The 23,195-nt window shown below is 40.0% G+C and overlaps 1 protein-coding gene across 6 annotated transcripts in view; it reads left to right on the forward strand.

Moving 5' to 3' along the window:
* The first annotated feature begins 2,655 nt into the window (after window positions 1-2,655).
* Window positions 2,656-23,195, forward strand: part of CDKAL1 (CDK5 regulatory subunit associated protein 1 like 1) — a 702,199-nt gene continuing 681,659 nt past the window's right edge. For 3 of the 6 annotated variants that reach the window (XM_063812805.1, XM_016954982.3, XM_016954981.3), the window contains exons 1-4: window positions 2,661-2,811; window positions 3,588-3,631; window positions 14,225-14,402; window positions 16,479-16,591. In XM_063812805.1, coding sequence (XP_063668875.1) covers window positions 14,230-14,402; window positions 16,479-16,591 — 286 coding nt within the window. In that variant the 5' untranslated portion in view covers window positions 2,661-2,811; window positions 3,588-3,631; window positions 14,225-14,229. Of the gene's footprint in view, window positions 2,812-3,587; window positions 3,632-14,224; window positions 14,403-16,478; window positions 16,592-23,195 lie in introns of all 6 variants that reach the window. The other 3 variants (XM_054685631.1, XM_063812806.1, XM_016954980.3) reach the window with 2 other exon arrangements.

Here is a 23,195-nt window from a genome sequence, read left to right on the forward strand (position 1 = left end):
GGTCTTGATCTCCTGACCTCGTGATCCGCCCACCTTAGCCTTCCAAAGTGCTGGGATTACAGCCGTAAGCCATCGTGCCTGGCCTTTTTTTTTTTTTTTTTTTAATCTTTTTGAGATGGAGTTTCGCTCTTGTTGTCCAGGCTGGAGTGCAATGGTGTAATATCCGCTCACTGCAACCTTCACCTCCTGGGTTCAAGAGATTCTCCTGCCTCAGCCTCCTGAGTAGCTGGGATTACAGGCATGCGCCACCACACCCAGCTAATTTTGTATTTTTGGTAGAGACAGGGTTTCACCATGTTGGTCAGTCTGGTCTTGAACTCTTGGCCTCAGGCGATCCACCCACCTCGGCTTCCCAAAGTGCTAGGATTACAGGCGTGATCCACTGCACCCGGCCTTACTGGTTGTTTTTCAAAAGTTGTACAGATACTATAAATATATTTAACCAATACTCTATTGAGGAGGAGCCGGAGAGGGTTTCCAGTCTTTTGCTATTATAAGCAATGCTTAAAAAAATACTCTGGAACATAGGTCATTGTAAGCAATGCTTCAAAAAATACTCTGGAACATAGGTCATTATGTATATTTCTGTAAGATAAATTCCTAGAGGTAGGGTTACTGACTTCAAAGGATTTAGACTAAAGGTGCTTAAAGAGAGAGGTTTCACCTGTTAGTTATTGTAGCCAAAACTTGAAAACATCCTTTCTTCCTCTTTTTTCGTACCTATCAATCACCAAGTCTTGCTGCTGTTACCTCCTCAATTTGTTTAAATCTGTCCTTCCTTCCCATTCCTCCCAGCCAACAACTCAATTTAGGCTTTTACTATTTCTTCATGTCTGAAATATCGTCCTCAAACCCATTGTCCTGAGAGAATAATCTGCTCGAACACATTCATGTTGCCTACTACATACATCCAGGATTAAGTCTAATGCCTTTGAATACACAAGGTTCACCTTGATCTAGTCCCTGTGCCTCCCTTTCTCTGGCAGACTTCTCCCATCACCAGCTTCACTCTCTCTGCTTTTACACTGTGGAATAATTCATCATTTCAGGCCTCCTTGCTTTTGCTCTGGCTGACTCTTCAGCTTGGAATGCCTTCATCTATTTCCCTTACTTCACCTTTGTGTTCCTGTGCATTCATCTTTCATAGTGATTGCTATTCTCTACTGAAATGAATTTTCTCAAAAGAGCCTGCAATTGCAATAGGCAGTACTTTTTTTCTTTCTTTTTAGCTCTAGCATCTATCACAGTGCTTGTGGTCATGGGGTACATACTCAGTAAAATTTCCTTTACTGAACTCAACTAGATCTTGGGGGAAAAGGGGTGGAGTCATTCATTCATTCATTCATTCAACATATGTTTATTGAGAAGCTATAAACATAGGCACAAGGTTATGTGCTAGGTAGTGCGATTACAACCAAGAAGATAACCCAGGGCCTACTTTTGGTCTAGTGAAAGAAATGGAATTAGATGGGTATGGTGGTGTGCACCTGTAGTCCCAGCTACTTGGGAGGCTAAGGCATGAGAATCTCTTGAGGCTAGGAGGGAGAGGTTGCAGTGAGCTGTGATGGTAACACTGTAATCCAGCCTGGGTGACAGAAGAAGACCCTATCTAAAAAAAAAAAAAAAAAAAAAAAAGTAGGGCAACATAAATACACAATTTTAATTTAGGTGGGTAAAGACAACAGTGGACCCCAGGGCACAGTTTAGATTATTTTATGGATATGGATAAACAGAGAAAAGGGTGTTTTTTTTTTTTTTTTTAATCTATTTTAGAGACTGGGTCTCACTGTGTTGCCCAGGCTGTTTTCAAACTTCTGAGCTCAAGTGATCCTCCCACATCAGCCTCTTGAGTAGATGGATGGCATTTTAATTAGATGAAATTGTACTAGGAAAGGCATTTGCAAAACAAAGTAATTGCCCCAAATCACTATGAAACCCTAAGTCAGGCATAAAACTCACGATTTCTGACCCTTCTTCATGGCCTATTGCCTCCTATTACCTTTACTTTTTCAAGTAAAGATATTCTTCTGGTAAACACATGGTCAAATACAGTGTCTTGGGTAACGAATAGTAAAGTGAGATAACATATGTAGAGAAAGCGGGTGAGAATCCGTACTCCATAAAAGTATTTTCTTTCCATAGGTGTCTGCTAAACTGCCATCTAAGTTTTCCAAAACAAAAAACAAAAACACTTGTGTGGTGCTCAATGATGTATATTAAGTGAAACCTACCAACTGACCTTTATCCTTTCCTTCCTGTTTTTTAAATATTAAAGAAGAGACCTCTTTTCACAAATGATTGAGGAGGCTAGTAAAACAGTGAAAAGAGCAAGTTCTTTGGGAGTCAGACAGTATCGGATCCAGCCCAGAGCGCAGCACGACTAGTAGAGTAACTTAGATTAAGTCCTTAAACTTCCAGTGTCCTCTTTTGTAAACTAGGAATAATAATAATAATAAATAAATAGTGAAATAATATTTATGCAAAGTACTTAGCACAGTGTCTAACACATAAAAGCTTAGGAGAAGTTGGCTATTAAGCATTTCTAGGAACCCGAGGACTCAGGGTTGTTATTTTAGTTCTTGGAATCAAAGGAACTTGAAGCGTAGTCATTCCTAAACTAAGTTAAACCAGAACTAGCGCTTTCAGCAATGATGTAATTTGATCTCTTCGGGCCACCGTCGCTGAGCATGCGTAAATAAACGTGGCGGGACGTATGTGTCATGGCGCTCTCCATCTAAAGTCTGTGCAGCTTCCGGAGAGTGGCGGGTTGATTTTCTCACTTTGGACTGGTTTTTACTTCCAGACTTCTGGGTAAGGGTGGCCGATGGGTCCATGTGGGGCAGAGTGTGGCCACAGCTCCTTTTATGGCCAAGCCTTGTTTCTCCAGTTTCAGTTTTTCTTGGGCTGTTTGCAAATTTGTTTCGCAGTTAAAAGGGGATTTGCCAGCTGGGATGGGGGAATTGGGAGGCAGATGGGGCTTCCAGGAGCGAGGATAGGGTCGTTGGCCTCAGGTGCCGCTCTCCAGTTAGGAGTATTTTAGGCACCTCGTTCCTTATTGTCAGGTTTAACTTCATTTGTTCTCCCACTTTATACCTTAGTGAATTTGTAGATGTGACAAGGCTTTCGCAGTTACATAGCTTTCCCAGATCAGTATGTTAAGAATTTAAGCAGAAGTTATTGAGAAAAGCAGGTGTCTTGCTTTTTCACTTTTCGTTCTTATTTGCTCATAAAACCTTTTTCTGAATCTCGGGACGACAGTTATCTTTCGGATGGAACGTGATCTGGATGTCTACCTACCTTATTGACTTAATCCTGTTTTGTAGTGGTTGGTTACTCGCACTATGCAGACGTGTTGCGGTGCTGAATACAACATTTATTACTAAAGCCAGACACTGGATCACAGTCACGGCAGATGTCAGCAAACCTGTTGTAATCAGTAAGAAGTTACAAGTAGTATGGAGCATCATTAATCCTGCTGTATAAAGCAGTCTTTTATGGAGTCTGATTCCTTTTAAGTAAAGAATCCTTACAGTGGTTTTGTGAACTTTTTGGGTGCTTGCTTTTCCTAATCAATTTTTATTTTCCAGACTCATCTTTCAAGAGGACTTTAGACTAATTGCAGATAATTAAGGTACTGATTTATTTTAAACCTTTTATGTTTGAGTGCTGTGCGTATTTTTGCATGTTAGAAAATGCAGAGAGGTAGCCTAATGTTTTAGCTATTTGCCACTATCGTGTTATGGAAACATTGTGCTTTACATAGCATTAAATCGAAGAGATATTTTCATTTATTTTACTTAACCTTTCATTTTCATTCACCAGCATTGACCATGTCCACTTTTTTGAGATGCCCTTTTCATTTGCCTTCCATGGCCCATGGATTTTTTTCCTTGTCTGGTGGCTGCTTCTTGGAATCCATTATAAGCTGATTTTCCTTTATCTGGCAGTTAAATTTGGAGTCTCTCAAGTCGTGGTCTTGTACCTTCTCCTACCTCTGTTCTCTTTTTCTTCCCCTCTGGGTGATGTAATCCACATGCCTGTCAACAGTTATTTCTCTTTTTGATTCTACCCATCCTAATGGGTATGAAGTGGTGTATTATTGTGGTTTGGATTTCCGTTTCCCTGATGGCTCATGATGTTGACATCTTTTCATGTGCTTATCAGCCATTTGTATGTGTGTGTTTTTGAGACACGGCTTCCCTATGCCACCCAGGCCAGAGTGCAGTGGCTCGATTACGGCTCACTGCAGCCTTGACCACCTGGTCTCAAGTGATCCCACTTCAGCCTCCCAAGTAGCTGGGACTACAGGTGCATGCCACCATGCCCAGCTAAATTTTACTTTTTTTTTTTTTTTTTTTGTAGCGATAGGGTCCGTGTTGCCTAGGCTCTGGCCTTGTACTCTGGCCTGAAGTGATCCTGCCACCTTGGCTTCCCAGTGTTGGGATTATAGGCATGAGCCTCTGCACCTGGCCCATTTCTGTATCTTCTTCATCTAATCTGTTTTTCCTTTTGTTGCTTGTGCTTTTCGTTTCTTAGCTAAGAAAGAAGGGCCTACTCTAACATCATAAAGATTTGTGCTTATGTTTTTTTCTAAGAGTTTCATAATGTTAGCTCCTAAATTTAGGTCTATGATCCATTTTCGGTTAATTTTTGTATATGATGTGAAATAGGGCTCCAACTTTATTTTTTACATGTTGCTATCCAGTTATCCCAGCGTCATTTGTTGAAAAAAAAACTATGCTTTCCCCGTTGAATTGTCTAGGTTATGTATATTTGACATACATTCTAGGTGGTTTTTATGAAAGAATAATTCTGGGACCGTGATTATCAAACTTTAATTCAGATCAAAATCACCTAGAGGGCCTGTTAAATATTGCTAGGTTTTACTCAAAATATCTGATTTAGTATGTCTGGAGTGGAGTTCAAGAATTTTCATTTCTGGCTGGGCATGGTGGCTCATGCCTGTAATCCCATACTTTAGGGGCCAAGATGGGAGGAGTTTGAGACCAGCCTGGACAACAAAGCGAGACCTTGTTTTTACAAAAAAATTGAAAAAGAAAAAATGTTCATTTCTAACAAGTTCCCCATGGTGCTACTCCAGCTGATGTGGAAACTACACTTTGAAAACCACTGGACATTGCTTTGCAACTGTGGCTGTACACATAAGAATGACTGGAAAGTTTTTAAAAGATATTGATGCCCAGGCTCCATTCTCAGAGATTCATTCAGCTATCTTGGGGCTTAGTTGGGAATTTTCTTTTTTTTTCTTTTGTTTTTGTTTTTGTTTTGAGACAGAGTCTTGCTCTGTCGCCCAGGCTGGAGTGCAGTGGCGTGATCTCGGCTCACTGCAAGCTTAGTTGGGAATTTTCAGAAGCTCTTCAGGTGAATAGAATGAGTGTTGAAGATTGAGAACCATTACTGTGGAATCGTGGTTCTTAATTAGGGATCTATAGTGGAATTACCTGGACAGTTTCTGTGTTCACATACTTCAGTTCTACTCTTGGAGATTCTAATTCAGAATGGAACCTGGAGATTTGCTATGATAAAAAGCTTCCCGCTGGGTGCAGTGGCTCACGCCTGTAATCCCAGCACTTTGGGAGGCCAAGGCAGGTGGATCACCTGAGGTTGGGAGTTCAAGACCAGCCTGACCAACATGGTGAAACCCTGTCTCTACTAAAAATACAAAATTAGCTGGGCGTGGTGGCAGGTGCCTGTAATCCCAGCTACTTGGGAGGCTGAGGCAGGAGAATTGCTTGAACCCAAGAGGCACAGGTTGCAGTGAGCCGAGATCGTGCCATTGCACTCCAGCCTGGGCAGCAAGAGTGAAACTCTGTCTCATAATTACAAAAAAAAAAAAAAAAAAAGCGTTCCTAATAACTCACCTATGTAAGTAACCACTGCTCTAGGATATTGCATCCTCCTTCTTCCTATCATTTTCAGTATTTTCCTTTTCACTGACTCTATTTTTATTCCCTTTATCAAATTTGATTTCCTCTACCTTTGAGAAAAATTTTTAATGATCCTTGTGCTCCATTTAGCTATTACGCTGCTTTCCTTTTATTCTCAAACTTTCATTTCCATATGATTTAATTAAAAATTTCTGAAGGCTAAACAATTCCCTCTATCAGTTTGTTCAAAGTAAAACCTTTAGCTTATTAATAGTGATGAGTGAGATTATTTAGGTACTTATGATATACAGCCAGGTTTATGCTACATAATGCTGATATGCAGCGTTATATTTATCTTTTTTGAGTGAATATCTCCAAATGAAATTGCTGGCTCGAAGGATATACATATGTTTGGTATAATTGTCAGGTTGCCCTCCAGAAGGGGTGTACCAGTTTTTCTGTGCTTTCAGCTAAGAGTTTTTGTCAGCTTTGTATCAGTGAGGCAGCTGAAAAATAACTTACTGTTTCAATACTTGTTGTTAGTGTGGTTGAGCATTCTTTCCTCTTTTTTTTTTCTTTTTTGGGTATTTGTATTTCTTAAGTGAACTGCCTGTTTTTCCTTTGCGCATTGTTTTCTGGAATGTGGTTACTTATTAGTGTCACATTAGATTCTTGCATTGTTTGTACTTTGCCAGTGAGGCAAAGCCATAGTGGGAAGAGCATGGTATTGAGAGGATGCCTAGGTTCTGATTTCTAGCTCTATCAATGTACAAATCCTTTTGCTTCAGTGGACTCCAGTTCTGTAAGATAAGAAGCTTAGCAACTTCTGCTTCTCTAACTCTAATGATATGGGATGTCAATTGCAGTGGATTCCTTTCATTCCTCTTTTTCCTTTCTATTTCTCTTCAGTGGATCCATACACACTTGTGTATGGGATGGCAAAATTGTGTAATTAAAAAATATGGCTTTTAATTAATGTTATTTAATTATTCATGATCTGTCAGTAGTTCTTCCGCATTCCAAAGGCACTACATGGTCCTAGCCTCTCTCATTTAATTATTTCGTAGAATAGTGGTGATAGAAGAAATCCTAGGGGTTGGGCATTTACTTCAGCTTCCCACCCAGTGTAGAATTTCCTGCTGTGTCATAGAAAGACTAGCTAAATTCAACTTAAGCATTGCGTTCATTCATTTAGTCAGTAACTATTGTGTGCCTGCTATGTGTTAGGCATTGTTAGAGGTGTTGTAGAGACAGTACTGAAAAAGAGATGATGCCTTTGTGCTTAAGAAGCTTACATTGTAATGAGGAAGATACAATTATATATGTGGTGTCAGGTAGGTAAGCACAATGAAGAAACATGAAACAAAAGCAGGGTTAGAAGCAATGAAAGTGTGGGCATGCTTGGGCAGCGTGGTTATTTTAGATAAAGTAGTAGGAAAGGCCTCTCCGAGGAGATGTTGTTTGAGTGAAGAAGTGGGTGGGAAGACATACTTATCTGGGGGCTGATATTCTGGCAGAGGAATAGCAATTATGAAGGCTTCCGAGTCAGAAACTAATTTGGCATACTCAGAATATCTATATCCATATATTGCCCGACTGTGTAGTCTGCAGTAAAAGTATTTATTGAGAACCTGCAATGTGCTAGACATAGTTCTAGGCACCTGGGATAAAACAGTGAACACCTCACACGAAAACCTTTACCCTCACGAAGTATGTATTCTAGTAAGATAAACAGTTAAAAAATTATTAAAACATTGGAAGCAGATGATTAAGTGCTACAGTTTAAAAAAAGGCAGGAAAGGGGCATAGGAAGAGGGTGTGTGATGAGGTGGGGGTATTGGTTGGAAAGTCCTCTCTTGTTACACTTGAGCAAAGTCCTTAAGGGCTTGAGTGAGTGAGCCATTCAGGTGTCTTAAGTAAGAGCATTCCAGGCAAGAATAAGACTGTGAAATGAATGCATATCTGGTGGGTACGAAATAACAAAGCCTGCATGACTGAGGGGAGTGTGGTAGGAAGTGGGGCCAGAGATGCAGCAGGAGGCTGATTATATGTCATTGCAGATCTTTGTAGTGATTTTGGCTTTTTACTCTGATATGGAATACCACTGGAAGGGTTTGATTGAGAAGCTTGAGATGAACTTAGGTTTTAAAGGGATCCCTGACTTCTGTGCTGAAAATGTTCTTGTAGAGTTTAAGGATAGAAGCAAGGATATTAGGGATTGCAATAATCCAGACAAGAGGTGATGTTGGTTTGGACCAAGAGTGTAACAGTGGGTATGGTCACAAATAGATTCTGAATATATTTTGAAGGTACAGCCAACAGGATGTTGTTGATTGATTGGATTTAGGGTGACAGAAAGAGGGGAGTGCAGGATTTTTGGCCTGAGCAGTAGAAGATTGGGATTGTCTTTTTTTTTTTTTTTTTTTGAGACAGAGTCTCACTCTGTTGGCCAGGCTGGAGTGCAGTGGTGAGATCTTGGCTCACTGCAACCTCTGCCTCCTGGGCTCAGGCAATTCTTCTGCCTCAGCCTCCCAAGTAGCTGGGATTACAGGCGCTCGCCACTATTCCTGGCTAATTTTTTGTATTTTTAGTAGAGATGGGGTTTCACCATGTTGGACAGGCTGGTCTTGAACTCCTGACCTCATGATTCACCCACCTCGGCCTCCCAAAGTGCTGGGATTACAAACATGAGCCACTGCGCCCAGCCGGGATTGCCATTAAATGAAATGGGAGAAGTTGTAAGAGGATCTGGTAAGGTAGGGAGATCAGGAATTCTGTTTTGACTTTGACTTTTTTTTTTTTGAGATGGGGCTTTGCCCTTTGTTGCCCAGGCTGGAGTGCAGTGGTGCGATCTCAGCTCACTGCAACCTCTGCCTCCTGGGTTCAAGCGATTCTCCTGTTTCAGTCTCCCAAGTAGGTGGGATTGCAGGTGCCCACCACCATGCCTGGCTAATTTTTGTATTTTTAGTAGAGATGAGGTGTCACCATGTTGGCCAGGCTGACCTCCAACTCCTGACCTCAGGTGATCCATCCGCCTCAGCCTCCCAAAGTGTTGGGATTACAGGCGTGAGCCATCGTGCCCAGCCCTGTTTTAACTTTTTAAGTTTGAAGGAATTATTAGACATTCAAGCAGTGATGTGGAATAGGCAGTTGAACGTCTGAGTCTGAAGCTCGGGGGAAGAATGGGGCTGGTTATATAAGCATATACGTAGTTGATATTTCAAGGCCATGGGACTGGATGAGGTCACCTAGGGAGTGCCTGAAACTAGAGAAGAGTTCCTGTAACAGAGCCATGGGGGCATTCTAATGGTGAGAAGTTGGAGAGATGAGCAGAGGAGACTGGAGCTAGGAGAGTGTGGCATCCTGGAAACTAGTGCAATTTCTTACTGCAGTTCTTCAGTCTTTAATAATGCACACTGTGAATGGGTAAGGAAGCAGAATTTTCTAAATTTATTTGACCACAGAACCATTTTTTTTTTTCCAGATAGGTAGTAAATAATTAGAACCAATTTGGGAAAGACTAACCTGGTTCATTTCACCCTACCTGGATGGCTGAGTTGGCCAGGGCTCTTTTTTGCAAGAACAGAATACCCACCTCAAACTGATTTAAGCCACAGGCTCGCATGACTGGGCAGAGCAGGGCTGCATTTGGCTTCAGGCATTTGTTGGATTCAGATGCTCAAATAATGTCAGTATGGTTCTTTATCTTTCTAGATCTTATTAGGCTTCATTCCTTAAGTAGGCTTCCTCCCTGTAGCAGACAAGAGGGCTCTGGTATCCCCAAGTTGACATCCTCCCAACTTAGCCACTTCAGTGACAAGAGAAGCTATCTTCTGTTAACACTAGCGTAGAATCCTCACAGTGATTCTTATTGGCTAGGCTTCTCATGACTGACCTTGAACTGGTCATTGTGGCCAGGAGGATGAGTTACCCTGGCAAGCTTGGGTCATGTTCCCCATTCCAGTGTCTAGGGAAAGGGGAGTCTGTGATTGACAGTCTTTTTTTTTTTGAGACAGAGTTTCGCTCTTGTTGCCCAGGCTGGAGTGCAATGGCGCGATCTCGGCTAACCAAAACCTCTGCCTCCCGGGTTCAAGCAATTCTCCTGTCTCAGCCTCCTGAGTAGCTGGGATTACAGGCATGCGCCACCACGCCCGGCTAATTTTGTATTTTTAGTAGAGACAGGGTTTCTCTATGTTGGTCAGGCTGATCATGAACTCCCAACCTCAGGTGATCTGTCCACCTTGGCCTCCCAAAGTGTTGGGATTACAGGCGTGAGCCACCGTTTCCGGCGATTGACAGTCTTACCATGACCACGTGGTATGTATGTTAACTATAATCCAGCCAATCCTCGATGGATTGATGTTTGGTTTATTTCTAATCTTTGGTTCTTACTGACAATATAAAGCTAGCTGAGATTTGAACACAGATTTTTCGGATACCCAGTGCATAATTTGTCATAGCTGTAATGAATACATTACAGAGGAAAGGAGCCTGGCTGGCCGCCACTCTGTTAATTGAATGATGTGAATGGAAGGATGGGAATCCAGCAAATGAGGAGAAGGAAAATTCATCAGAAAGCTTTGAGGACAACTGAAAGAATGTAAGATCCTTAACACTGCAACTCAGATGAGGAACAGCGGTCATTCAGTATACACATACTAAGTAGGTAGTAGAGTACCACACAGTGCATGGGCTTGGACTCATCTGTCATGGTATCCTTGTTTAGCTTCTTTGGGCAAGTTAATTTATCTGTGTTTCAGTTTGTTCATCTTTAAAGTGAGGATAGTAATACTATCTAACTAGTAAGAGTTGTTGTGAATGGTTGATGAGATTACCCTATAAAGGACTTGCCTTGTGTCTGGATATAGTATTAGTAGTAGTACTGTCAGTAAGTATATACGAGTGTATTCCCCCCCCCCATTTTTTTCTTAGTTATTTTATTCTAACATAATTACCGCTTTACCTGCAGTTGTAAAACTTATGCAGAGATCCTTGTACACTTTACCCAGGTCTCCCGTTGGTAACATCTTGCAAAACTACAATACAATACAGTATCACAACCAGGATATTGACATTGATACAGTCAGGATACAAAACATTTCCATCATCACAAGGATTCCTCATGTTGCTCTTTTATAGTCATACCCATTCTCCTCTCACCCTGTTCTTTCTTTAATCCCTGGCAACTACTATTCTGTTCTCCATTTCCGTAATTTTCTTATTTCAAGCATGTTATACAAAAGTGATCATACAGAATGTAACCTTTTGGGATTGACTTTCTTCATTCAGCATAATTCTCTGGAGAGTCATCCAGGTTGATGCATATGTCATTAGTACATTTCTTTTTATTGCTCAATAGTGTTCCATGGTATGGATGTACCACACTTTGTTTAACCATTCACCTTTTGAATGGCATCCAGGTGGTTTCCAGATTTGGGCTATTACAAAGAAAGCTGCTGTAAACGTTCATGTACAGGTCTTTGTCTGAATACAAGTCTTTATTTCTCTTGGATAATTGCCCAGGAGTACAATTGCTGGGTTGCATCACAGTCATATGATTTGTTTAAGAAAACACCAAACTGTTTACTGGAGTGGCTATACCATTTTTCATTCCCTCCAGGACTGTATGAATGATGCAGTTTCTTTGCATCCTTGCCAGTGTTTGGTGGTTTCACTGTTGTCTGTTTTATCCATTCTGAAAGGTGTATACTGATACCTCATTGTGGTTTTAGTTTCCATTTCTGTGCTTATTTGCCCTCTGTATATTCTCTTGAAATGTCTTTTGTCATTTTCTTTTTACGGTTGTGTTTTGACGCTAGTTCTTTGTCAGATATGTGGTTTGCAAATATTTTCTTCCACTCTGTAGTTTGACTGTTTGACTTTTCAGCCTCTTAATAGGGTCTTTCTTAAAGCAAAAGTTTTAAATTTTAATGACATTCAATTTATTACTTTTTCTTTTTATGGATTGTGCTTTTGGTGTCACATCTGGTAACTTTTTACCTATCCCTACGTCCAGAAGATTTTCTCCTGTGATTTTTTTCTAAAAGTTTTATAATATTATGTTTTCCTTTTTTTTTTTTTTGAGACAGAGTCTCACTGTGTCACCCAGGCTGGAGTGCAGTGGTACAATCTCGGCTTACTGCAACCTCTGCCTTGTGGGTTCAAGCAGTTCTCCTGCCTCAGCCTCCCAAGTAGCTGGGATTACAGGCGTGCACCAACACACTCAGCTAATTTTTTGTATTTTTAGTAGAGACGCGGTGTCACCATGTTGGCCAGGCTGTTCTTGAACTCCTGACCTTAAGTGATCCACCCGTCTCGGCCTGCCAGAGTGCTGGGATTATAGGTGTGAGCCACTGCGCCCAGCCTATGTTTTACATTTAAGTCTATGATCCATTTTGAATTAATTTTTGTATAAGGTGCAAGACTTAGGTCAAGGTTCATTTTTTGCCTATAAATGTCCACTTGCTCCAGCACGAATTGTTTAAAAAGCAATCTTTCCTCCATTTAATTGCTTTTGTGGAATATTTGTGTAGGTCTGTTTCTGGGTTTTCTGTTATGTTCCATTGATCTATATTTCTATCCCTCTACCAATACCACGGTCTCAATTATAGCTATCTAATAAGTCTTAAAATTGGGTAGACCAGTTCTTCTTACTTTACTCTTCTCAAAATTGTTTTAAATATATTAGTTTCTGTACATTTCCATATAAAATTTAGGATAGTCTTATCTATACCTACAAAAAAATCTTGCTGGGATTTTGATAGGGATTATTTTAAACTTGTGTATCAGTTTTGTCTCCACTGACACTGCAAAACTTCATTACTGGTCAGTTGGTTGGTTTGAATGTCCAGGATCCCTCCAGGACCTTCTCTGATTCTACACTAGTGGAGTGTGTTGGGGTGCTTGATTGTAGGTAGAAGTCAAAGCTCTCCCCACTTGGCCTTTGTAGCGTGCCTGGGGGCGGGATTACAGTTTTGTGTGTGTATGTGTGTGTGTGTGTTTGTGTTTGGCTGGAGTAGAATGATTATTATCTAAAACTTTTCTGTTTTCCTAGGCTGCCCTTTGTATAGTTCTTTAACGAGAAAGCAGGCTTTTATTGGGGGGTTTTATTGTTGGCATCTCTTGCCATTTCTGATTGCTGGGATCTTTAGTTCCATGTCTGAGCTGTAGGAGGCAGAAGAAAACCCAAGGAACTCATCATCATATTCCTTGGGTCCTGAGGTTCATAGCCAGTCTGCCTTATGCTTGTTTTATATATAATGTCCAGAGTTTTATTTGTATTTTGCTGGCGGGGCAGAGAAAAATGTGCTTATCTTCTTGCAAGCTGTGTCCACATTTTCTTCTTTTAATTATAAAAATTTTGAATATTTAGAAAAGTCGTATAGGATAATGAACATGAACCTATCTAGTTTCTAGTTTTAAGAGTTGTAAATGCTTTTCAGTATGTCTTAATCTATTTTTTCTTCTTTTTTGAGATGGAGTTTTGCTCTGTTGCCCAGGCTGGAGTGCAGTGGTGCACTCTCGACTCACTGCAACCTCTGCCTCCTGGGTTCCAGCGATTCTCCTTCCTCAGCCTCCCAAGTAGCTGAAACTGCAGGTGTACACCACCATGCCTGGCTAATTTTGTACTTTTAAAAGAGATGGGGTTTCACCATGTTGGCCAGGCTGGTCTCAAACTCCTGACCTCAAGTGATGCGCCCACCTCAGCCTCCCAAAGTGCTGGGATTACAGGCATAAGCCACTGTGGCTAGCCAGTCTATTTTTTCTGAGGTCCTTTTAAAGTAAATTATAGACATAATGACATTTCACTTTTAAATATTCAATATGCATCTCTAAAAAATAAAATTTTTGAATATAAGGACAATATATCGAATGATTTATAATAACATCTTCATATTATCTAATATCCAGCTTATATTCTGATTTCCCTAGTTATTCCCAAAATTTCTTATAGCTTGACGGACAAAGAAGGAAACAATCAAGAACATGAACTGCATTTAGTTGTTAGGCTTTTACGCTTCCCGTTATCTGAAACAGTTCCTCTCCTACTTTTTCCTACTTGACATTGATTTGTTGAAGAAATAGTTCCTGTTGAACCTTGGAATGTCCCATTGTCATTAGGGTTTTGTCTGATTGTTTCGTTGTATATTTTCTTTTTTCAATATACCCAAGATAGTACTTCATCCTTGTGTTTCTTTATCTCTTGTATTTTCTATAAATTTGAAGTTAGATCCAAAGGCTTGATTAGATTCAAATTTGGTGAGAATATTTCATAAATGATGCTATGCTAAGCAGATTTTCATAAGTTGATTTTATTTATAACTTTTATGTGGTAGAGAATATGCCTTCTGCATCCTGTGATACACTACTGGATGACATCGAAGATATCGTGTCTCAGGAAGATTCAAAACCACAAGATAGGCATTTTGTAAGAAAGGATGTTGTCCCGAAGGTACGAAGGCGAAATACCCAAAAATATTTGCAAGAGGAAGAAAACAGTCCACCAAGTGACAGGTAAGCTTTTTTCCTTCAAATTATATTCATTTTCTTTTTTTTTTCTTTTGAGACAGAGTCTTGCTCTGTCGCCCAGGCTGGAGTGCAGTGGTGTGATCTCGGTTCACTGCAACCTCTGCCTCCTGGATTCAAGCGATTCTCCTGCCTCTGCCTCCCTAGTAGCTGTGATTACAGGCACACACCACCATACCTGGCTATTTTTTGTATTTTTAGTAGAGATGGCCATGTTGGCCAGGCTGGTCTTGAACTCCTAACCTCAGGTGATCTGCCCACCTTGGCCTCCCAAAGTACTGGGATTACTGGCCTGAGCCACTGAGCACGGCCGAAATTATATTCATTTTCATTCCAGGGAGAAGCTGACACTACTGGTCTGTGTGATATATATAATGTCTCTTCATTAGAATCTTTGAACTTTTGATAGGAAATACAAGTTGAGTATCACTTATCTGAAATGCTTGAGACCAGAAGTGTTTCAGATATCACATTTTTTTTTTTTTGGATTTCGGAGTATTTGCATTACATACTTTCCAGTTGAGTATTCCTAATCCAAACATCTGAAATGCTCCAGTGAGCATCCTTTGAGTATCATTTTGGCACTCAAAAAGTTTCAGATTTTAGAGCATTGTGGATTTTGAATTTTTGAATTAAAGAAACTCAACCTGTATGTAGATTTTTTTTTATTTGAATGATTTTAAATTTGGCAAGGTAATTGGTTAAAAAGAAATGAGATGTCAAATTGGATGTTCCTAGAAGATAGCCTCGGGCAATAGGGATCTCTTGGATATTACTGTAGTTGATATGTAAGTCTGTGTTATTTCCAAATAAAATTTTTACGAGAGTTTGTGATTCTTATGAGACAGTAGTATTTTGGACATTTGAATTTTCTTAGCTGATTTTCAAATACCTGTGGATCAGGTAAAGGCAGTGGGCACAAATAAATTATTGCCCTATTTACACTATTATAGTAGATCTCTAGTCCGTGAAATTTTGATACAACCTAACCAGAAAGGATAATGTAATTATATGGTTTTAATAAGCCTATATTTGTTTATCTAGTCAACTGCTGAACTTTATAATCTGCTTATTTTGTTGGGAAACTAAGCTTTTAAATTCTTGGAATTTAAAATTTGCTTATATTTTAATGACTGAAGTTTATAAAATTTCTCCTAAATGTGTCCTTAAGGTAATTTTTATTTACTTATAAATTATTAGAGCAATCCAAGTTGAAAGTCCTTTTTTTCCCCTAAAAGTACTACCTTATTTTTAGAACTCTGATTTTATAGAGTGCTTTTAATAATGCTTTAGGATGACGGTTTTTAACTTTGATTAAGTTATTTATATCTGTAAGTTTTAAGGAAGCTACAGATTGCAACTAGTACGTAGGAATCTGTAAACAGACATACTTTTCTTTATTTGTCATTGCTGCTAGAACCACTTTCTTTCCTATTGTTATTTTTGTGTACCTTTCCAGGAGTTGAACTTAGCGTTAGTAAGTTAGTAGTATGAATTTAAAATGCAATTCAGAGAAAAAGGAGATTTTTTTATGTGGAGTGTTAACTTCTTAGAATTCTGTGGTTATTTTATCTTGATTTTAGACTTTTGATATAACAACAGATTTTGAGTTAAGTTGGTGCGTTTAATGAATAGCTTTTGAATGGATTGTAGTGAGTTTGTTTTTTGTGTAATATATCTTAAAATCATCTAGTGGTTTTTATTTTAAAAATAACTCAATGAGGTTGGGTGTAGTAGTGGCTCACGCCTGTAATTCCAGCACTTTGGGAGACAAGGTGGGAGGATCACTTGAGCCCAGGAGTTCAAGATCAGCCTGGACAGCATAGTGGGCCACTGTCTCTACAAAAAATAAAAAAAATTAACAGGTGTGTTGGTGCATGACTGTAGTCCCAGCTACTTGGGAGGCTGAGATGGGAGGATCCCTTAGGCCTGGGAGGTTGAGGTTGCAGTGAGCTGTGGTCACACAGCTGCACTGCAGCCTGGGCAACAGAGCGAGACCCTGGATCAAAGAAAAAAAAATCACTCAATGAAACTTACTTTTTTTTTTAATTGATTCCTTAACAGCACTATTCCAGGCATACAGAAAATTTGGATACGAACATGGGGTTGTTCTCATAATAATTCAGATGGAGAATATATGGCTGGACAGCTAGCTGCTTATGGCTATAAAATTACAGGTAATGAGATCTATAATATATTTTATTGATTAAATTTTTCAGAATTAAGTTTTTTAGAGATAAATAGCCTAGCAGTTAAAGGGTATTTTAGCATGACAGTGATTTTAAGGTGAAACACTGATAGTTATTACACATTTTGTAGATAACCATGGATGTCATATTTAAAAAAACTTTTTATTTTGAAATAAGTTTAGACTTTCAGAAAAGTAGTAAAATTAGAGAGTTCACATATGCCCATCACCAAGCTTCCCTTGATATTAACATCTTACATAGTTGTAATATCATTAATAAACCAGGAAATTAACATTAGTGCATTTCTGTTATCTAAACTGTAGATCGTATTTGAATTTTACCAGTTTTCCCATTAACTTCCTTTTTCTGTCCCAAGATCTAATCTTGGGTCCCACCTTACATTTAGTTTCATGTCCCCTTAGTTTCCTCCAATCTGTGACAGTTTCTTAATTGTTTCTTGTCTTCTGTGACCTTGACACTTCTGAAGAAAACATTTCCTTGATATTTCTGATGAAAATGATTATTATGTAGAATGTCCTTCAACTTGAATTGGTCTTTTTCTCATGATTAGAATGAGGTTCTGGGTTTTTGGCAAGCAGAGAACAGAAGCGATACTATATTTTTCTCAGTGCGTCATATCGGGGTCATGATGTCAGTGTGTCTTATACTGGTACACTAACCCATGTCTGCTAGGTTTCTTTCCAATACAGTCACTGTTTTTCTCATTACAACTAATAAACATCCTATTTCTCCTCAACCTTTGGCTTGTTAATTTTAGTATCTACTGGTGGATCTTGTCTGCAACAGTTATTACTGTGGTGTTTACTTAATGGTGATTTTCTGCTATCTTGTTTTCTTTACATTTATATTTATTTATTTATTTATTTATTTATTTATTTATTTACTTTGAGATGGGGTCTCTTTGTGCCCCATTCTGGAGTGCAGTGGCACGATCTCAGCTCACTGCATCCTCTGCCTCCCGGGTTCAAGCGATTCTTCTGCCTCAGCCTCCCAAGTAGCTGGGATTACAGGCATATGCCACCATGCCTGGCTAACTTTTGTATTTTTAGTAGAGACGGGGTTTCACCATGTTGGCCAGGCTAGTCTCGAACTCCTGAGCTCAAGTGATCCACTCGCCTCGGCCTCCCAAAGTGCTGGGATTACAGGCGTGAGCCACCGTGCCCAGCCTCCTCTTTACATTTATTAATTGGAGTTTTTCTCTAAGGAAGAGCTGTCCATTCTTCTCCATCTTAATTAATTAATTAATTTTTTTTTTTTAGACAGAGTCTCGCTTTGTTGCCCAGGCTGGAGTACAGTTTTGTGATCTCGGCTCACTGCAACCTCCGCCTCTGGGGTTCAAGGGATTCTCCTGCCTCAGCCTCCCAAGTAGCTGGGATTACAGGCATGCGCCACCACACCAGGCTAATTTTTTGTATTTTTTAGAGATGGGGTTTCGCCATGGTAGCCAGGCTAGTCTAGACCTCTTGATCTCAGGTGATTTACCTGCCTTGGCCTCCCAAAGTGCTGGGATTACAGGCATGAGCCACTGCGCCTGGCCCGTCTTAGTTATTTCTATCAGTACAGACTCTTGGATATTTATTTTATCCTGTGGATATAGTCTGATACTATCATTATGTATTATGCTGCTTGTTGTTCCAATCTTGGCCATTAGGATCTTGTTCAGGCTGGCTCCTGTGTCTTTTCAGCATGCCCCCATCCTTTTTTTGAGCACTTCTTTATTTCCTGGCACCACAAAATGTTCTAATCTCTCATATTTTCCCTTCCCCAGTCTTGGAAGCAACCAGTTTTCCAAGGAGTCCTGATTTTTTTCATTAAGAGAATGGCATTTAGAAAAGGGGATCTGGGCAGTCAATATGCTTGCTCGTTGCCACCGTGAGGTGTCGCTGTTGTGAGGTCCTCTTGGGGGATGGAGCTAGGAATTATGTATGAATAGTTACCCACACATATGCACGCATCTGTAGCTGTTTCTGTATCTATTATGTGTACTAAATGGAACTATAATTCGAATGCTTTGTGACAGGCACTGACCCGGTGCTTTATGTATGTTATCTTGCTTAGTCCTTGAGTAGGAGGAAATATTGGCACCCCTACTTTACAGTTGAGAAAGGAGAGGTTGTGTCTTTTTTTTTTTGAGACAGAGTCTTGCTCTGTCTCCCAGGCTGGAGTGCAGTGGCACGATCTTGGCTCACAGCAAGCTCCGCCTCACGGTTCAAGGGATTCTCCTGGCTCAGCCTCCCGAGTAGCTGGGACTTCAGGTGCCCGCCACCATGCCTGGCTAATTTTTCGTATTTTTAGTAGAGACAGGGTTTCACCGTGTTAGCCAGGATGGTCTCAATCTCCTGACCTCGTGATCCACTCGCCTTGGCCTCCCAAAGTGCTGGGATTACAGGCGTGAGCCACTGTGCTCGGCCTGAGAGGTTGCGTCTTATCTTAAATCACATATGCAGTGAAGTCCTTTGTCACTTCCAAACACTGCTCCTGACCGTTGTTCTGTACCTCATGGCTGCCTTTGCATGTGTAATTGGCAAGTCCTAGCTATAAGACAGCATGTAATGATTAAGGAGGATTGGAAACCTAGTCCTTGTATCACCCTTTTTCCTTCAGTAACTAAAATATCTTTTTTTTTTTTTTGAGACGGAGTCTCGCTCTGTCACCCAGGCTGGAGTGTAGTGGTGCAATCTCAGCTCACTGCAAGCTCCGCCTCCTGGGTTCATGTCGTTCTCCTGCCTCAGCCTCCCGAGTAGCTGGGACTACAGGTGCCCACCACCATGCCTGGCTAATTTTTTTGTATTTTTTTAGTAGAGACGGGGTTTCACCGTGTTAGCCAGGATGGTCTCGATCCCTTGACCTTGTGATCCACCCGCCTCGGCCTCCCCAAGTGCTAGGATTACAGGTGTGAGCCACCGCGCCCGGCCTAAAATACCTTATGTTATTAATTTTGTATTTTTTATAACATATTCTTTAGATGGCAAAATGAGTCTTAATATTTCTGTCCTTTAAGTTAAAAATGGTCAAAATATGCTTTCAGAATTACTTCTCTATATTCATTAGTAATTTTTAGTATAATTTAGCCTGGGCTTGCCTTACCATATTCTGATGGTGTAGTTTGAGTATTAAGAAAATAGAATTTATTTATTGATTTATATTTATTTATTTTTGAGACAGGTCTCACTATGTTTGCCCAGGCTGGCCCCAAGCTCCTGGGCTCAAGTGGTCCTTCTACCTCAGCCTCCCAAGTAGCTGGGACTACAGTTGTGTGCTTGGCTAAGAAAATACCCTAAGGAAAAAAAAAAAAAAAAAGGCTGGGTGTGTTGGCTCATGCCTGCTGTAATCCCAGCACTTTGGAGGCCGAGGCGAGAGGGTGGGAGGGTCACTTGAGCCCAGTAGTTTGAGACCAGTGTTGGCAACATAGTGAGACCCTGGCCCTGCAAAAATATTTAAAAAGTAGCCAGGTGTGTTGGTCTTTGCCTGTAGTCCCAGTTACTTGAGAGGATGAGGTGGCAGGATCGCTTGAGCCTGAGAGGTAGAGGCTGCAGTGAGCTGTTCTGTGCACAGCACTTCAGCCTGGGCAACAGAGTGAGATCCTATCTCAAAAAAAAAAAGGCCCTGAGATAATTTCCTAAAACATAAGGAAAATCAGATATTGACTTTTTCTATGTCATATTAAATATCTAATACATTTTAATTAAATTTTAATCCATTAGCAGTTTGTGTTTGGTCTTGTAACAGTACTTGTCTGTATAAAATAACAGTCCTGGTATGTTTATACAAGAATATTAGGTTTTGTTTTACACACCTAATTTTGTTTCTTATTTGGGAATAGTTAAAAAGAGAAAATGAGGAAGTAATTACTTGAATGGGAATTTTTTTTTTTTTTTGCTAATGTAGCATAGTCTGTTGCTTTTATATATTATATGTATTTGTATTAATTTTATAAACTATTGATTGTTCCTACTTTAGAAATTCATGGTTGTTAATTCCAGCCTGGCTTGCATGCAGCAGACTGTGGGAATACTTTCTTCACTAGTCTAGGTGCTATAGGCCCAGGAAATATAAACAGAATTAGCTTTGATAAGACATTTAAGAAGTAAATCTCTACAGATTTTATATTTAAAGATTTGATATGAATGACTTCTGGATTACCTATGCCAGTAGTCACTTTCATTACTATGGAATAATGAGAATGTATAAAGTTTATTATGGCTTACTAATTGATAATGTTTTCATTAATCAAATGGAAACCTAAAATATTAAATGTATAACATAAAATAGGTATAAAATATACCTTATGTATAATGTATAGGGAGTTTATTGAAAACAGTATGCAGATAAATTATATCAAAATTAGTTCTCAGTAGTCATAGATTTTTTATCATTTGGGGAAGAAAGATTATGTGGGTATGTATTTGAAATTGCTGCTTTTAAATATGCAAATTCAGGATATAATTATTCTGTATTAATACTTCATAAGGCCAGGTGTGGTGGCTCACGCCCATAATCCCAGCACTTAGGAGGCCGAGGTGGGCAGATCACCTGAGATCAGGAGTTTGAGACCAGCCTGGCCAATGTGGCAAAACCCCGTCTCTACTAAAAATACAAAAATTAGCCAGGTGTGGTGGCACACACCTGTAATCCCAGCTACTCGGGAGGCTGAGGCAGGAGGATTGCTTGAACCCAGGAGGCGGAGGTTGCCATGAGCTGAGATTGCCCCACTGCATTCCAGCCTGGGTGACAGAGTGAGACACTGTCTCAAAAAATACAAACAAAAACAACAGCTTCATAAAGCGAACTGTCAGAGCAGTTTGCTGTTGTTCATTGCCTCTTTTCAAACCCTTTTTTATTTTGAAGAAAAAGGTGGCTCATAACTTTTTTGTTACATAGTCTCACTCCGCCGCCCAGGCTGGAGTGCAGTAGCACCATCTCGGCTTACTGCAACCTCTGCCTTCTGGGTTCAAATGATTCTCCTGCCTCGGCCTCCTGAGTAGCTGGGATTACCGGTGTGCGGTATCATGCCTGACTGATTCTTGTATTTTTAGTAGCGATGGGGGTTTTGCCATGTTGGCCAGACTGGTCTCTAACTCCTGGCCTCAAGCGGTCTGCCCGCCTTGGCCTCCCAAAGTGCTGGGATTACAGGCATGAGCCACCGTGCTCGGCCAGCTTTTAAATGATTCTCCTGCCTCAGCCTCCTGAGTAGCTGGGATTACAGGTGTGCGGTACCATGCCTGACTAATTTTTGTATTTTTAGTAACGATGGGGTTTTGCCATGTTGGCCAGACTGGTCTAACTCCTGGCCTCAAGTGGTCTGCCCGCCTTGGCCTCCCAAAGTGCTGGGATTACAGGCATGAGCCACCGTGTTTGGCCAACTTTTAAATAAACTGTTACAAAATCGTGCCTGCTTGTCTCTCATTCAAAGAATAAAACTTACTGAGGAGAAATGATGTTAGCCCCTAAAACTCAGAACAATTACTTGTATCGTGGGTACATGGATATGTGATATAATTAGATTAGTATCTTGGGAAGCAATTAAACTTTCCCTGTGAGCACCATGGCTTTTTAAAGAAATGAATGTGTTCTCCAAGTAGGCAATTTTTATAGATTAAACTTTTTTTCCAGTCATCTTTTGTTTATTGTTTTTGGATTATTTCTTTGGGAGATGTTGGTAAATTGTTTTCAGTGTGCTCATTGGTGGCAAATCTTCATATCTTGAGAATACATTTAGTGTTAGAAAATGGCCACAGGTCATTTGAGGCCAAATCTGGTGAATAAAATATGTGCTATGATGTTGCACAATGCTGTTCTAGTTGAGAATAAATTTTGTCTTAAGTGATTCTGAAATCAGTTCTTAAAGAGTTTTGAAAGAGTAGCTGTGATTCTTACACGTTTTTGGTCTCTTCAGAACCTCACAATCCTTACACAATTTTGTTAAGGAATTCGTAACCACTCCCTAGCCTGATAGTGGAATAAAGGTTTAGGCTTCCAAGGTGACTGCTTTGGGAACAGCCCTCATTTAGATACAGCTGTGTTAGATACAGCTGTGTTATGTTTAGTTTGCAGCCATGCCTGGTGTGAATGAATATTGTATGTGTTTTTTGGTTAGTTGGAAAAAAAAGTCCATCCAAAGACCATTGACTGAGGCTGTGGTTCATAAACACTGAAGAGTAATGGTGTTATGTGTACGAAATATTTGTGGACATGCTTACCTAAGTCAGAATAGAGTGTTTAGCCTGGGTGCCCACATTTTCAGAGCAGTTATTTAAAAATTGATGAGCTGTTAACATTCTTGATAGTTTCTTTGTATATGTGTTTATAGTTTATTCATTTGGCAAACATTCTCTGAACATGACATATGTTACAGAGTAGAGTGCTAAAGAGGTGTAAAGATATGAAATTGAACTAGCCATGGATTCCAGCAGACAAGAAGTTTATTCTTTTTTGGCAAAGGAAAGGCCTTCATATTCTGTGTTAAATCCTAGAAGTTGTTTTAGGAAATACTTAAGCTCATAATGTATTCTTTCACTTTTTGTAATATGGGAGGTAGGACCTGCTTTATTTTTTTATTTTTATTTATTTT

The sequence above is a fragment of the Pan troglodytes genome, chromosome 5, assembly GCF_028858775.2.
Source record: "Pan troglodytes isolate AG18354 chromosome 5, NHGRI_mPanTro3-v2.0_pri, whole genome shotgun sequence".
Taxonomy (NCBI): Eukaryota; Metazoa; Chordata; class Mammalia; order Primates; family Hominidae; genus Pan; species Pan troglodytes.